General features: G+C 45.7%; 2 protein-coding genes across 3 annotated transcripts; one reads left to right on the top strand and one right to left on the bottom strand.

The window, feature by feature from the left end:
* Nucleotides 1-2,749: 2,749 nt before the first annotated feature.
* On the bottom strand, nt 2,750-8,704 carry LOC136563841 (oxidative stress-responsive serine-rich protein 1-like). Of its 2 annotated transcripts, none has more exons than XM_066561472.1 (4): nt 8,621-8,704; nt 6,225-6,338; nt 4,300-4,413; nt 2,750-3,555 (listed from the first exon to the last, which is right to left on the bottom strand). In XM_066561472.1, the coding sequence occupies exons 2-4, from the start codon at nt 6,302-6,304 to the stop codon at nt 2,868-2,870; spliced, it is 882 nt and encodes a 293-aa protein (XP_066417569.1). In that variant the 5' UTR covers nt 6,305-6,338; nt 8,621-8,704; the 3' UTR covers nt 2,750-2,867. The 2 variants fall into 2 exon arrangements, with proteins under 2 accessions (XP_066417569.1, XP_066417570.1); XM_066561473.1 differs by lacking the exon at nt 8,621-8,704 and adding an exon at nt 8,101-8,321.
* A 17-nt stretch (nt 8,705-8,721) lies between these two features.
* Nucleotides 8,722-13,758, top strand: LOC136563840 (oxidative stress-responsive serine-rich protein 1-like). Its single transcript, XM_066561471.1, has 4 exons — nt 8,722-8,782; nt 9,673-9,793; nt 11,421-11,531; nt 12,146-13,758. Exons 2-4 carry the CDS (start codon nt 9,717-9,719, stop codon nt 12,819-12,821), a joined length of 864 nt encoding a protein of 287 aa, XP_066417568.1. The 5' UTR covers nt 8,722-8,782; nt 9,673-9,716; the 3' UTR covers nt 12,822-13,758.
* The last annotated feature ends 3,392 nt before the right edge of the window (nt 13,759-17,150 follow it).

The raw sequence follows: 17,150 nt of genomic DNA, 5'->3' as shown, positions 1-17,150 counted from the left end.
AATTTCCTTAGGTTTAACAGCCAGCAGCATAATTCAGTCTGTGTGTGGAAAAGATGGTAGACAGCTGCAGACACAGGGAGTAGTGACAGGACACCTGGTGTGTAATAATGTCATCAAATAGATGGCAGAGGACAGGGACTGAAAGACCAGCTAACAGGCTAATCCAAGCCCTCTCTTCTTCCAGCACACCCATCCCACTCCTAAAAACACACTCCCAGAAAGACCTTGCAGAAATCACCATCCCTTACTGACCACCACGCTGAGAAGCTGCAGGGGCTGTGGGGAGTTACCAGCCCTTCCAGGGGACATCCCAAAATCCCACCAAACTGGGGCAAAGCTGCCACAGACAGTGGTGGGTTCAGACTCAGTTTTTCAACTTTCAATCTCCACATTGGCATTTCTAGGAAGAAAAGGTACAGAGGAAGCACACAATATATAACTGTGAGAGAAGCTCTGTGTATGGACAGCACATAAACACAGAACACCTGCAGGCACAGGTGAGAAGGACCAAGTTAGAAAGTTAATTACAAAGGGCTTCACTTTTATTCAGCCACAGGAAGGAATGAGCTCTTTGTTAACGGACTCCAACATGACTCAAAAGTGCCACTTGGCAGAACCAGCCCTCTAAAGCCTTCTTTAAAAATAAGTCAGATTTTGAAATTGGCTCGAGTTAATTTTTTTTGTTGTTTTAAACTAAGTTTTTAGACTGCTTAGGCAAGTTTTCAAGGTTCTGGCTGCATGATTAAAGGCCATAAATTCACATTTTCTCAAAGCAAAACCAGAAGGTTTTGCTTTATGGTTTCTGTGAAGACCAAAACATCTGAAAACAACTTGTGGTAACAGAAGAGAAAGCGTTAAGGCAGCGGTTGCTGCAACTCACGGGCTTCTATTCCACGGTGTTCCAGCACTTACAAACCCAAAGATGTCGTAACTGTCCCAAGAGGATGCCAAGTTCAGGACTATGTAATTATTTACTTAGCAACTTTTCCTAATTGCACAGCACAGTTGTGAACTGATGGCACACTTTGTTTAAACATTAATAACTTATGCAGATTTTGGCATTTAAAGAGCTTTTGTTGACCACCAACAAACCCACACAAACTTCAGAAAGCACTGACAGTCTGTGTGCACAAAGGCACCACACAGAAATAAGAGGCACCAAAGAAATAAGAGCTGCTCTTATTTCTTCATTTTGGCAGAAAAATTCCCATTTTCCCTGAAGACTGAGCCTGCTGCAGCAGCCAGCCCCAGCCTGGGGCTGACCTCTAGTGGCACTGCTCATCCCTTCTCAGTCAGCACCAGCTCACATTTTTCTACTATTTTTACATCTCCTGGATTTCAATCCACTTTAACACAGTACTGAGCAGTGGACAGTGCAATCCTAAACCCTGCAGTACAGGTCTGTGGTCACTAATGAATGAAGTGCTAAAAGCAGCGCACTCTTGAAAGGCACTTTCAGCCCCACGACACTGCTGTGGTTGGAATTTGCATTTGAGAGCAGTTAAGAATAATTATTTGAGAAATAAAGTCATTCTGCACTTTGTAGCCCAGTTTTGTAGACAATATTCACCAAAAAATTGCCTTGACTTCAGAACACAGGTGGCAGAAGTGCAGCTATTGCAGAGCACAGAAGGAGATGTGGGACACAGATATGTTTTGCATGGTGCAGGTGACATTTCAGAACTGGCAAAACAGGTAAACTTACATGGCCACTTGTTCTGAGACACCAGGTGCTGCCACAGAAATTGCAAAAAATCCCCAAGAGAAATACCAAATGATTTTGCAGGAAAATGTTTGTCTCCATTCCATCTCCACATCTTACACCTCAGAAAATTGAGGTACCACAAATAGTAAAGACAAACCAAACACAATTCTTCTTACCCTCAACAAATTATATTTGATGGGATGCTCCTTTGCTGGACACTCATAAAAGAGACACTGTGCTGATGCACACCATGTATAGAGAGCTGCTTGCTTCTGAAGCAGTCAATTCCAGGAGAATGCAAAGCTGGATAGGGCAGCTAAAATGATGATGGTTTAGCAGGACTGGAGTGGAGAGAGTGCTTAAGATTCCCCTAAAACTGATAACTGTTCACTCCAGTCTATGGGTTTTAATGCCTGAAGGAAGGGTAATACTTGGTCCTATAGAGCAGGCTAAAAAAGAAGCTAAAAAAACCCAGAAGTGACAGACAGTGTATGAATTAAGACCACTGAAGTGAGCAAATTCTGGTTTGCTCACCATAACAAATACAGTGAGCAGAGCCCATGCCCTCCCTTTTCCTTTGGTTAACCACAGCAGCAACTTCCCTGAAGAATGCAGGGTGTTTCTCTTGCACACAAGTCTCTAAGGCCTGTTAGAAATTCAGTGAAAGGTTTGCTTTCCACTTTTCCAGTAAAAGTACCTAGGGGAGAGTAGGAGATGGTCACACTCCTTTATGAAATAAAATCAGAGGCACAAGCATCCAAAACCACAAGCCTGAGTCTTACAACCTGAGGTCAAAGTGATTTCAAAGGAGTTGAATGACACCAGGTGTCTCACAAGAAGAGCTCCAATCACTGAGCAATCTAGTGACTCCTCTCCAACAAAGCAAAAAGAGGATTTTGGAACCAAAGTAGAATTAGAGTGTTGGGTCTCTTAAGTATGGGTAGGTACACTCTAACTTCATTTACCACATTATCTATTCCAAGCTTAAATTATAATGCTGAAACTAAACTGTCCAGCTTAAATAATCAACATAAACAATCAACATAAATAATCAACAAAGAAGTGTTTTTATTGCAAGCACAGTGAGCAGGGAGTGGGTTGCATGATGTGCCTGAGGGCAGACTTCAACCAGCCACCCTTCTGGTTTTAGTGCTCCTTGCTGTCAGGTGTACATCATCTCTGCCATGTGAGACATTTTCTTTGGAATATACAAGTAATACTCCATGTACCCCGAAAGATCTTCAATTGTCACATCATCCACAAAGGCCCTGGCTTGCTCAGAGCAAGAGCGTGGGGAACTTGAGGGAGTTCTTGATGGCAAGGGCTGGGAGTGATCCTCACAAACCGTTCTATCAGGTGCCAGAGGGAGGGTGTTCTGCAAGCCAGAGAATTTGTACACTTCCATATCTTGCCACAGTTTGCACTGGCAGGCTTTACCTGCACATGCACACGGCTCACTCGTGGTCAGCTTGGACACAGACTGGAAGTCAGAAAGCTCTGTAGTCTTTAGGCTTGTTTTGGATGCTGGAGAAGCTGCAGCTGGAGAGTTCTCCTGTATGTTCTCTGATGTCAGCCGTGCAACAGAAACTCCCAAAGGTTCGTCAGCTCCCTTGTGGCCAACGTCCGGAGTGACACTGCAGTGTTCGTGTGCACAAGCTTCCTTTGGGACTGGCACCCCAAACCCACTGCTGTCCTCCTGGGCATCAGCCTGGCTCTTCTGCACCAGCTGGCTGCATGTGGAATGTGATTTTGTGCTGCAGTGGATAAACTTTGGAGGGTGAAGAATTGGAGACTTGGAACGCCTGCGACGCTGGGTTCTCACAACTCCTCTCGAGGGCTTCTTTACAGACCTGCCAGGAAAAGGCACAAAGGGAATGAAGATTCACCAAAATAATTATTGTTGGGTTTTAAGTAACACTGGGCAAAATCTCTCCTGTATTTATATTGCATGCAGAAGCTTTAGGTTTGGAGTATTTGCTCAATGTAATCTGCTGTCTTGGAATTTGACTCAGTTCTAGACAAGCAGTTGTATAAAATATAAAAGGAACATCATGGAAGTGCATCTCAGAGAGTGGGCTTTAAAGGTCAAAAAATGAGTAAAGCTTGTGAGACATGACAAAAGAATCACTAAAAGAAGGACAAAGCACAAGACAAGAGCACAAAACTAATGAATCAAGGGCAAAGGATGGTTTTGCTTCAGATGAGCATGAAGTTCTGCAGAGATACTCTAGAAACCAATTATTTTTTTTAATCTAGTTCCCAAGGCACAATGACAGCTTCTGCATTGTCAAACAATGATTGAAAGAGATGCATTCATGATTGTCTGATTCAAAACCAGCAGCTCACATTTGCATTGAGAAATATCTACAACGTTTAGCCACCTACAGGTGACCAGCATTTCCTTTCACTTCACGTAACTGTAAAGAACAGCAGTCATATATGAAGACAAAAAGCTGCTGTATTTTATAAAGTTCTGTGGTAAAGACAATTCAGGTCTCTTGTTTAGAGGGACACCAACTAGAAACTGTCTACTTAGTATTCCTTTTCAATGCAGTATCATTTGAAATAGTCTGATAATCCCAAGCTTCTCTTACCCATGCCAGGTTTCCTTAGAAGCACACACATTCTTAGGTTTGGTTTCATCTGCCACTGTTCTAACTATTGCTCTGGGACTTGTCCCATCACCCACAGAGAGAGAAGTGGTACATCTGTGAGAGACAGAATGAAGAGTTAACAGCCTGCTCTGGTTAGCGTTACGAATATGAAAATAAACCCTTGTCCATCTTTTCTGACAGAAAATAGTGCTCCAAACCATTTAGAATACATCTTCAAAGACCTGCCCACAAAGACCCACATCAGAAGGATGAGTGCTGAAGGATGAGTGTTGGCACACTCCCATCCCCAAGGTTTGTGTAACAGACCCTTTGACCGAGGGACGCCGTTCAGCACCGCAGAGCCAGCCCCACGTGTCAGTGACAAACACACACAATGGCCAAATCTCAGCTTCCCAGGACAGGGGAAGGCAGGAACACCACCACTGAAGAAACACGGCTCTTTTTCCAGAGACAAATAAGCCATTCTTTCCTAAAAATAAATGTTCTTTGGACATAAATAGACTTTGTTTAGCTGAAGAACACTTAAGCCTCTGTCTAACATAGCCTGTCAACATAAGCTAAAACTCTTCATACTCCTGCAAGTTGAATCATTTGAGCCACAGAGTTGTGTCAGTCCTTCAGTTTCTATTCAAGGCAGGGGCCCTAGCACATTTAGTAAATTTTCTGGTGCTATGAATTCATTCCACATCCCCATTTTGAAGGACTCACAATAATCCCAGAACAATTCTTTCAAGCTGTGACATCACATATTACACTGGAAGTCCCAAGAAAATTATTTTCCAAATCCTATGCTAAATCAGTTTGTAAACAGGACAAATTCCCTGAAAAGGGAAATTAGGTCCCCACACACTGATCTAGGATGGGTTTAAGAGAATCCAAACTATTAATCAAACTAATTTCCATTTGAAGGACAATGAATACAGAACATAAGATCAAAAGGCATCAGTAAAAACTTCAAAGTAATCAAATATGCCCAGGTGGACGATGGTATTAGAGATACTGAAGAAATTAGAGGTAATTCATTACTAATGAGTTTAATTACTTAAACAAAAGATAACTTTAGAAGCCCATCTACTCACAATCTCAGTTCTGTGCTAATTCTAGTTACCATGTTGATGCTGCCTTACTTGCCCTTTCATTTCAGTGACAGTGTAATTGCATCACTGACAACAGCTTATGGGATCCCAGATTCTACAGGTAATATACAATGGTGCACATTTGTCAGCAGAAAAAAACATTATATGGAAGCCTTCCTTTAATTAATTTCAGGTAAAAATTATCATTACCAACAGAAGACATGTGGTGCTTGTGTTCTGCCACCTGGGACAGTGAAGGTAAGTGCCACGTGACAGATCTCCACAAACCAAGGCAACACAAAAAGCATTCTTTCCCATTTAGTCATTCTGGTTATTAATAGAAATTTTGTGACAGCAATGAAAATAGTTTGTGTGGGAATCGTGCACTGAATCTAACTATCTCTCCCTTACTGACATGGAAAGAAAGTCTCTCTCCTGGGAAAAGATGTGACTTTACCATGGTTCTGAAGGCCTGTCATGAGAATAATATGCTAACTTCAACAGCAGAGTTCTAGTCCTATGGACTCTAGCACTGGTAACCTCTGGCAGCCAGACTCATGCCAAAATTCATTTCAAGCCCTTTGTGAGCTGATCATGATTGTGAGGTTTCTTTCAAACCTGCTGCAAGCTTACAGCAATCAATTTACAATTCCTTAAGAAGTGCAGTCTGCAGGTAGTGAATTTATTTCAGTCTGTTTAACTACAATGAAAGCTTTCTTTGCCTAACCTTCTGCAATTACCTCATTCCCTCAAATTTCACAGCAAGGGTGTTCCCTTGGAGTCCATTTGTAAGATGTTATGTCTGTCCCTTCCTGTGCTGTTACTCACCCAGCTGTGTCAACCCTCAGCTTTTTGAATGCTGTCTGCAGGCTTTCCTCTTCTCCATCCTTAGCTTCTGATTTCATCATTGGGATGGCCAGGAGGTGATGGAATTACGATGTACTGTTACAATCAGAAAAAAGATACATGAAAATAAGGGCCAAATCCTTGTTAAAAACATTAGTTGCCCAGCAGCACCATAATACGTGAAAATAAACTCAAAATAGCACACTGAGCACACAAAGCTGAGGTCATTCTAGTAGCACATTTTTGAGAGCTGACTCAGAACAAGCTTTATGGTACCCAAGAATGAAATGAACAGTCTCTTGTACAACTGCAGGTGAATTAACAATTCAAAATCAAATTTAGTGTCAACAGCATCTTGCACATACATTACAGCCCAACCAGACTCTTCTTTTTGTCTTACAGTGATATCAGAATAATTGCAGAAGAGGTGAAAGTGAGAAGGAACAACACTATTAGAAATAGTCAACCTTCTACAACTCTTCTTTCCAAATTTGGGATTCAGTGTTACACATACACTTGAAAAAAACCCAAACCAAGAGATTTTTTTTTTAAAAACAAGATAAGTTTTAAGCCAAACAAAACTTTTTGACCTTATGTCTAGGTCCCAGCAACAGCTACACAGTCCTATCAGAACATGGTATTATGGCTACAAATAGTTGTTAAAATTTACCAGTATCAGCTTGTGAACAAGTACAAATGCAAACAAATGCAAAAAGCAAATTGAAAGCCTTGCTTTAAATTAAAAAAAAAAAAGGCTGGGTTGTTTTTTTTTTAATCTACCCTGGCCATCATTTAGTCTAGCTACAAAGGACCTCAAATCTTTCTAAATTTGATGCTCTTTGGGTTTGCTGGAGGTCAGGCCCAGTGGTGTACCCCAGGGGCAGGACTGTCCAGTCCTTCATTAATGACCTGGGTGCTGTGGCAGGGGACCCTCACCACGCCTGCTGATGCCACCAAACTGGGATGAATGGCTGAAACACCAGTGGGACCTCAACAGGAACCTCATGAGCTTCAGCAAAAGGAAGTGCAAAGCCCTGCACAAGGGTTTTTTTTTGTAGCAAGGAAAAGAATTCTCTCTTCACTGAGATCTTTTTTGTCAGAAGCTCTGCAGCTCAGTTACTCATGCAGAGGGATGGGGGAAATCTCTGCTCCCTCTCATTGCAGTTGGAGGTGGCAGCTCTCCCTCCCCACTGCTGCTCTGGCTGCTCTCAGTGCTGTGATTCTGCCTGGATTGCACACAGCTATTATGACACACACACACAAGGATAATGCAGCATAACAATTTCAAGGCACATGGTGTCCCATGAGTCAGACAGGGAGTAAACAGGAGAGGAAGAAGCTTAAACACTAACAACATGATGCTCATCTGAACAAGTTACTATTGCATATTTTCTCTTGGCCAAATATTACTGCCCTAGTGAAACAGATAGTCTCTACTTCACTTTTATTCCTTAGCCCCCAAGTCATCCTCAGATGATTCTTTGAAATTAAAAACAATCAGGCTATATAAGTTTGGGTGTTTTTAACAGCAAACTCCTGTATTATAGCCTTAGCAGAAGGATAAAAGTTTTAAAATCACTGTACATTACTCACAATAGAGTACCAGTTTTTAGACTAAATAGTTTATCGTGTTGCCCTTCATCACCAACACGGCAAATCCTCAAAACAATGCAGAATTTATTTAAATAGAAGTCTCACTGAACGATAACAAAGTATGAGCTTAAGTATTTTAAATCCACCAGCAAACGAGCACACACATTAAAAAAAAAATCAATTACTGTGAAAACCAGTCAAACTTTACCGTGTCAAAAAACACAGTGAAAACTTACTGTTTTTTACCTCCCAGGAAAACACGCACCTTTCCTTTTCCATTCGATTTTCGGCTGTTTCCCAGTACCACCGCACTACCAGCCCACCGAGCGCAGGGACAAGGCTCGGGCACCTCCATCCCCCGCGAGTAACCACGGGCACGGACGGACACACCCCGGGCCAAGGCCCAGGGGGAGCACACGGGCCGCGGGACAGCAACTTGTGTATGTTTCATTTCTATTTTCTATTTTTTCATTCTGTGTTTTGAAGCGCCCGGAGCTCCATCCCCAGCCCTTCCCGCCCGCACTCCGGGGAGCCCCAGCAGCCCCCGCCGCTACCCCCGGGCCGTGACTCAGCACCGGCCCGCGCCCGGCGGGGCTCCCCCGGCGCCCTCCGCCCTCACGAGGGGACCGGCGGCGGCGGGAACCGCGCGGGAAGGTCTCGCCGCGGGGACCGGACGGCGCTCACCGGCGCTCAGGGGGAGCAAGGGGGACCCGCGCAGGGGAGTGGGATGAGGACGCGGAGGGGATGAGGATGAAGATGGACACAGGGACGGGAACGGCACTCACCGCGCTCCGCGGGCCGGACCCGCCGCCTCCCGCCGCCCCCCGGAACCGCCGCCGCTCGCGCACGCGCTCCCGGCGGGGCGGGCGGGGCCGGGCGCGCCCCCGCGGGCGGTGACGTCACGTCCTGTTGTGCTGCGCGCCCCGGGCAGGCGGCGGTGGGTGAGGGTGAGTGGCGGCCCCGGCCCGGCCGCCCCGCGAGCGGAGCCGAGCGGAACGGAACGGAGCGGAACGGGGGGGCTGCCGCGGGTCTTCCTGGCGGGGCGGCGAGGGGAGGCCCCGGGGCAGGGGGCGGAGCGGGGCCGGCGCTGGGCGGCTGTGGAGGCTCCGGCGGGCACGGGCAGCGCGGGCCTGGCTCGGGCCTGGCGCCGGTCCCGGCCCCTTGCCCGTGCCAGCGGGGCTGTCACGCCGGGCAGTGCCCAGCCGGCCCCGCGCTGCTGGCGGTGAGAAAGGGCTCGGGAGGGATCTCAGCAGAGTGGGAGATGCCTGAAGGGTGGGCACAGAGGGTACAGCCAGGCTTTGCTCGGTGCTGCCTGCGGACCGGACCGGGCACCATGGGCACACGCTGAAACGCTGTCTGAACGTAAGGAAAAGCTTTTCTCTGAGGGTGGCTGAGCACACGCTGTCCAGGGAGCCTCTGGAGTCTTTCTCCTTGGGGTTATTCAAAGGCTACCTGGACATGGTCCTGGGAAACCAGCGTGGGGTGGCCCTGCCTGAGCAAGAGAGCGGGACCTGCAGGGATCCCTGACATCCTAAACCATTCTGTGACTCCTGAAACCTTTCTGAAGCTTTGCTGCAAGTGCCATGCTCACAGCTCAGTTACACAGGTTGCCAGCATCTGTATTCAACCATTGATAAGAAGACTCTTTGATATTTTTAACACAGGCTGTGCTTATTGTGAAAAACTCAGACTTTGGAGTTCCCAGTGTAAAGCCCAGAGTGGGTCTGGTCAGTGACATTGCCCACAGAAGAATGAGCACCCATCACAGTGTCAGTCAGTTTTGTACAGAGCCTCTGTGTTCAGACTTCAGTATCAAATCCCAATATCTGTGTTTCAGTTTATTCTATATGGCACGGTTGGTTACCCACTGAGAGCACATCAATGGACTTGGAAGCTAAAGATGAAGAGGAGGAGAGTCTACAAACAGCATTCAAAAAGCTGAGAGTGGATGCAGCAGGGTAAGTGAGCAACAAAAAAGGCAATGTAATTTGTCAGGTTTTTATTACCTATTTGTATTTTTTTCTATTATTTTACATTTCAAAAAGAAAAAGTCATTTGGTGAAAGGTTCTTTGCTCTCTCTGAACTGCATCCCTTCAGATGAAATACAGTCATTATAACTGTCTAATATGCAAAGCAATAGTTTATTACAGAGTAATTTTGACTAATATCCAACTGAAATCACACAGTGACTGCATGGAAACATGAAAAAACTCACCTAAAGCAGTGAACCCACTTTTAACTGTCGTCACTGTGGTCACCTGGTGTGACACAGAATTTGTTTGTCTGTCCCTGTAAACACTGGTGTCTGCAGCCACATTATAAGCCTTTATTTAGTGCAGAGAATTTTGCTTGGAAAGTGTCTGGACAGCAGCACCAACACCTCAGAGTGTGCTGGGGAGCCCAGTGTCACTGGGAAGGGCCAGGCTAAATATGAACTCTAAGCATTTCTGGTTTCAGGGGATTTTGTGGAATCTGCAAACATTCTTACTATAAAAACTTACTCAGTAAGATACTGGGTGTGCTGATAATATGTAGTGTAAGAGCTGATAAAATTATGCTGTCTAACACTCTGAGGCAGTTCATTTGAAGTCTTTTAGGAATTTACAAACACAAGAGGAAGTTATGTGTTGACAGTGTTGCCTTGTGAATTCATCCCCACAGCCATCAACACTGTGAATTCAGGACTTCCTCTGCATGGGGAAATATATTTTGCTTTGCTCCTCGTTCCCTCTACTTCAGGGTGTCTTCTGAGCAATGTGGAAAAAAATAGCTGTTCTCTATCAAGGAACTATGGTTATTAATCATAACACTTCTGATGTAGTACCACTGGCAGACTGTGTGGGCTTCTGGTTGATTCCTGATGACATCTTAGGCATAAAAAGATCTTGTTTTGCAGGCATGTGTTGTGAACAGCTCAAATCTTGTGACTAATCCGTTAAGATCAACTTTGGGCAGAGTATTTGGGCTCTTTGCTGAATTTCAGCCTCATTTCTTAAAATTTCCTGTGTTCCAAATCACACCTGCAGCCATCATAATTATAAATAGAGATTCATGTGCTGAGGCATTTATGTTTGTCATCTAGACCTCTAGGGTCAGATGCTTTTTTCATTCCATGCTTATCTCAAAAATTTAATGAGAACTAAATAAATCGGTAATCTGTCCTTGCCTGTTGTACCTCCTCCACTTCTCCACCAACTCCCCCTCAGCCTGCTGCTCCAGGTGCCTGGCTTTGCATTTCAGAGGAGTAGGAGACTGTCTTTAATGACTATAGTCTGACAAGAATGTTTGGAACCCGAGTTTACATTCCTTTAATGTGTCATTTTGGTACAAATAGGGCATGACATCAACCTCTGGACATTTTGGCTGCCTTTTATTTCATCTCACCTATCTTTAGGCACTTGACCAGGCCAGTATAGTAAGAGGGCTTGTATAAATCTCTCTAAGGCTCTGTTTCTACCCACTGACTACAGAGGTAGCAAATTTGATGGGCTTAGCTGAGCATCCAAAGCACAGAGGCTGGATGTGGGCCTCTGGAGCCGTGTGTTCAGGCATTTGTGTGATGTGGCATTTCCCTTTTTACCCAGATGTATTGCAGCTCTGTCCGTGGGCGACGGGACCATTCTCAGAACAGTGACAAGAGCAGCCATGGATGGAGCCAAGCAGCAGCCTGTCAGCTCCAAGGAAGCATGGCATGGGTAAAACATGACTCATTGAACAGTTACAGGCTGCTTTCACTGCCACTTGTTGTTAATTAGTTGCTTCAAGATATCTTTCCTTTCCATCACAAAATGTTTCCATAACTGATATGTTGTTCTTTGATTTCATCAAAGTCTTTAAAAACAATATTGCATCTTCTCTGAGAGAGGGTTCCTAAAACTTTCTTTCCTGTTGATATCATCAATAATACTTTTCTGCAAGTCTTAAACCTTTGCAACCCCCTCTCACCTCACTCTTGGATTCTTTTATTGCTTTTGAAGTACCTGGAGATTCAGTGTGACTCTGCCAGCAGCTCCAACAAGGTTCTGCACTACAGTTCAATTTGGGATGGCAGGGTATCGTTTGCTTAAGGCAGAAGACTTGGGGGGAAGCACCTTGAGTAAGGGTTCCTTGTATGTATCTTTCCTTTGGGGGAACCCGAATTTCTTCAGAGTCCTCCACGGTTTGTGTCCGAGATTGTAAGTGTCCAGTCATCTGGTACTTCTAAACGGAAAAATAACCTTGTAAAATGTTTTTAATCACATTTTAGAGCTTCCTGAGCTGTAGTGTAGATTCTGGAGTTACCCACTTGCTCACCTGTTGAACCCTGCAGGTGTGTGAGAAAGCCCTCCCGAGGATCAGCGAGGGTCCCGCGGCGCCGGCGCTCCAAGTCTCCGGTCCTGCACCCTCCCAAGTTCACCTATTGCAACATGAAAGCCAACAGCCAGCTGAAACACAAACCCCAGGCAGACACTTCCAAGGGTGTCATCAGCTCAGATGTTTTTGTCCCAGCAGAACATGGTACAAAGGACGGGCAGGATTCTCACCTTGAGGCCAGTAACGACAGAACTGAACCGTTGGAAGCTTTCACCGCCGAAGAGCCTTTGCAACAGCTGGGGGAGAATTGCCCTGCTCTCTCCTCATCCTTTGAGAACAGCTTGCAAACCTCAGATTTCCAGTCCTTATCCATGCTCAGCAAGGGCAGGCAGTGCCCCTGCAGGGACAGGAAGTGCCAGTGCCAGCAGTGGCGCAGCATGCAGGTGTACTCCTTCTCCGGCCTGCGCAGCGTCCTGTCCGAGTGCGAGAGGGCTGTCCTGGGAGTCCATGCCCACTCCCTCCACAACAGATCTCCCTCTGGCACAGCCTCAGCAAGCTCTCCCAGGTCTTGTTCTGAGCAAGCTCGAGCCTTTGTGGATGATGTGACTATTGAAGATCTTTCGGGGTACATGGAGTACTACTTATATATTCCCAAGAAAATGTCTCACATGGCAGAGATGATGTATACTTGACTGTAAGCAATAGAGAATCCTGAAGCAGAGTTTGATACAATGGTTGGGCTAATTGCCTTGTCAGTGCCATGTTTTCACTGTTGTGTGTTTGATTAAATGTTTCTTTGCCTCATACAGTTTAGTTTTCTAATAAAATGAAAAATTAAATATAGTTTCTGAGCTTAGTTCTAAAAAGAATGCACTAAAGTCTCTGAATACCTTAACAAAAGCACTCTAGATCAAATGAGCTCTGGTTTTTGGTTTGTGCTGTGGATATTGAAGCTCTATATGCTATTTTCACTATGTTTTGGAAAAAAACCAAACAAAACCAAAAAAACTTCTATTTTTTTCTGATATTTTGATGTGTTTGGAATGTTCATTCTTAATGTACCTCCATACTTAGAGAAAAGTTTCACAGCTACAGCTCCATCTTCTTTATCCTGCTCTAGAGAGAAGGATGAGAAGACATTCAGCATTTTGGATAGGATGAATCTCCTTTCCTTGAACACTGGCTGGCTCCTTTTTTAATTGGATCAAGTTGTGAATGCTTCTTCCGTACAATTTTTTTCGGAGGTCCAGAGCGTGTGTACTTGGACCCTTCCTTAATCTAAATCGCTCACTCTTAAGCAGTTCTATTTTTCTGCAGATAAGTGAAGCTCTTAGAAGTAAAAATATATTTTGTTATTTGTGCTTTACAGATGGAATAATTTAGGGGAGAGTGGAGCAGGCTACCAGGTTTTTTGGGCTGTGCAGTCTCAGAAGTGGAGAGGGTGGAACCGTCTATACAGGATATTTCTGAGCACATCTGATACACAAAGTGGTGTGGAAAGGGGGTGAACAAGATGTGTGTCATCCTAGCTTTGTGCTGTAGAGCTATGACATTCCTGCTGGTTGAAAATAACTGCAATAAAAAATTCTGTTGCCGAGACTTGCATTAATAAATGTTTGTCAAAACCCAGCAACCTAAAGTCTGGATAATTTGGCACATATTCCTCTTCCTTCAAGACCTTTTTAGTTAAAAAAAAAAACTAACAAAACTCTGGTTTCAGTGTCAGCTGTACATGCTCAACAGCCATGTCTGAGTAAAGTACTGTAATTTTTACTTACATGCTGAAAAATAAGTGGTCAGCAAGCCAAGGAGTCACAAGCAGTTGTGTAAAAATAGATGAAGAGCAGATGTGGACAGTTGGCTTTGTATTCTGTGCTGGAAAAGGCTCAGACATTCTAGATGATAATCACTGTAGATTTTCTTCTCACCATCCCAAAAATTTACAAGTCCAGGAAGCTGAGATTTAAAATCCAAATAAATCAAAAACCATAAGAATACAACTAAAACTCATTTTGCTCTTAGTTTTCATGCATATATTTAGCATGAAGTATTTGCTCTTACTCAAATTAAATGTAACTGATTTCTACATTTCCTCCTGTCACCTCCCTCTTCCAGCTCTATCCTGCAATACCCACACACACTCTGGGTTTTCTCCACTTTCCCTTCTTTCTCCCTACAGAAAATCTGGTATCATATGTACTTTGCTTGTAAACATAAATATTTAGTACCAGCTATCTTTGCTGCTGCTATTTTTTGGAGGGTGTTTCTGCTTCAGCAGAGGGTATCTGCTCCTATTTTTATTCATGTTTTGGTTCTGTGCCCTCTTTAACACCATGGGAATTGTTGCTAGACAGAGGGTTGTTTCACCTGATCCAGATTCCATGTGTGTGAAGCTGAGGCACAGCTCTTCCACGTGCACAAAAATTCTTATTTAAGCCTGGTATTGGTTGTCCCCACTCCTTTCTGCATCTGGAGCCTAATGAAGGGGCATAGCAAGGCCCTTCTGTAGAAATGTGGAGTGGCAGCCTGCTCAAGGTCACCTTGGGGCAGTTTTGAATAAAGTGTGCAGAACCCTGGGAAGTGTCTGGGCTGGTGTTACATAAACCCAGTATGGATGAGCAGCGTTGGAGGGCACGTTTTCAGCTGTGGAGCAGAACAATGTGCCACACACCTGCTGTGTCCAGGGAGAGAGGAGGAATTGGGGAAATCGTGGAGGTTAAACTAGTCCAAGATATAACCTGAAATTGAGGGATGAGAAATGAATTTCAGTTGCCAGAACACCAGGTGGGAGGGAACAGCCTGAGAGCAGGTTCTGAGGGCACAGTGTCCTGTGGAGGACTGGAAGAACTGCTAGTGAAGGAGGAAGGAAAAGGGAAAAAAGACAGTAACTCAGTCATTTTGTTTTCTTCCTGAACCCCTGTTTTTGCCAGTGTTTAAGCACATCTAGTGCTGCCTGTGGCAGAGCAAGGGCAGATATTTTGGTTCTTGACTGCAATTGTAAGGTTTGCAGCAAATGTACTGGAACATTGCTGGTGACATTTGCACAGCACAGACCAACCCCTGGGGGTGAATGATAGGCCCTAAGAGGGGCCCAAACTTACTGTTTCCATCAAAACCTTCTCAGTTCAGCTCATCCATGTCACTCTGATAACGCAGTGACTTATTTTTGCTGCCTGCCTGAAACCTCAGGATTTATTGGAAAACTGCATCTTCTCTGGGAATGCCTGCACAGCACCTTTAGTTTGATTGATGGGTAGAGATGCTCTGGTACAGACAGTGCTGAATGCAGCCCTATTGCTCCCAGCTGCTGCTCTACCTGCCCCAACAAGCCTGGGGGATTTTTTCTGTGTGTGGATGCTCTAGGATCTGTTCCCAGTCAATCTACAGAATATGTCTGAAATATTCTGAGAAAGCACCAGTGGACTTGCAGTGCTCCCAGGACTTTCCTGTTGCCAGATCCCAGCTGTCTGCTTCCTATCTCAGCAGAGCCAGCCTGGGTGTTTTCCAGCAGCACAAGTCCCTGTCCCTCTGCTTTCAGGACCAGTTAAACCAAAGCAGGAAGCAGAAGGGTACCCTGCATCAATGACATTTCTTTCTTGCCTTACAGAAGCCAAATCGAATCCAAACTGAGCTTTACATTGGCAGACACTTAATCAGGCCACTGGGGGGAAAAAAAAATCAATGGAGCCTTTTCTGGAGCCTCTTTTCCACCCTCTCCTTCTAAAACAGGGAGGGTTCTTCTGTGCCTGCAAAGTCCCGTGACCGACTCCATCCTCCTGTTCTCTCATCTCTGTAATCTTTGCATCAGCTCTGAAATTCCTCCCCTGGATTCAGTATTCCCAAACTGCCAGCAGCACAACCCTGCTCCCGTGGCACCTTCTGCCAGGGCTGTGCACAGATCCCATGGGGCAGCCCCACACCAGCCCCCCTGGCAGTCAGGAAGGCTCTGTTGAATGCTGGGGATGATCTCAAGGTCACACAAGGTCAGGGGGGCTGGCACCCCTCGTGCCCTTCAAGCCTTGCTCAGTTTAGCAAGCCAAAACCCAGCTAAATAAATAGTCCCCTACAGAGGCTCCGTGTACCGGCAGGACCCAGAGGGATGCAGTAAAACCCGCCGTGTTTTGCTCCCCACACTAACTCATCACAAGCTGTACCACTAGATGGGGCCTTCTGGACAGCGATCCAGGGAGAGCAGCTGCTGCCTGGCCAACCTGCTCCCTGCCTTTCCTGCACCCACCGTGTCCCCTTCCCGTGCAAGGAGCCCCCAAAAATGCCTGCAACGAGGGGAGGCTGTGGAGCAAAGGGCAGGATGGTGCTGCATGGGGTGCCAGTTCTTCAAAGCTCAGTTTTCCCTTGTTTTTGCAGCCCCAAAGCAGAGGCCAAGCAAGAGCCTGTTCCTGTGGGTGACCCTGAGGCCAGTTCAGGGACTTGGGAGAGAGGTTGTTATTGGGGGCTGTTGCTTATGGGGGGACAGGGAGGAGCCAGGGCAGAGCACAGCATTTCCCAACCTCACCCCTCTCATCACCTTCTGCACACCCTGAGGAGCACAACATCACAACAACCAAATAATTCATTTCATCCCCCAGTCTCTAGAAAACTGCTCCTTGCACTATATTCATGCAGCTGGGTACCAGTTTAGCCCTGCTCCCTGCCAGTGCTCCTGGGTGATGAAGCGTGCCTCAGTTTCCCCACTCAAACCAGCTCTTCCAAACCATCCTGTTTCTCTCCTCACCAGCCCCAGTGGTGCACAGTGAGAGCCCTCACACAGCCCTGAGACACAGGCTGGCTCCCTGTGCCTGCAGGGCCTGTCCCCATCCTCACCAGAACCTGCCCCTACAACACCCCTAACGAGACTGGCTTTATCCCCTGGCACTGGCAATAGCTCCAAGGATGGGAAAATATCTCCAGGCTCCCAGATTGCTGGAGATGGGGCACGACAAAGCCAAGTGTCCAAAGCACAGGTCCAGATGTCCAGGTCACTGTGTCCAGCTGCCTACACACCTGTGCCTGCAAACCCCTGT

Source organism: Molothrus aeneus, chromosome 17, assembly GCF_037042795.1.
Source record: "Molothrus aeneus isolate 106 chromosome 17, BPBGC_Maene_1.0, whole genome shotgun sequence".
Taxonomy (NCBI): Eukaryota; Metazoa; Chordata; class Aves; order Passeriformes; family Icteridae; genus Molothrus; species Molothrus aeneus.
This window is presented reverse-complemented; position numbering and strand designations above follow the sequence as displayed.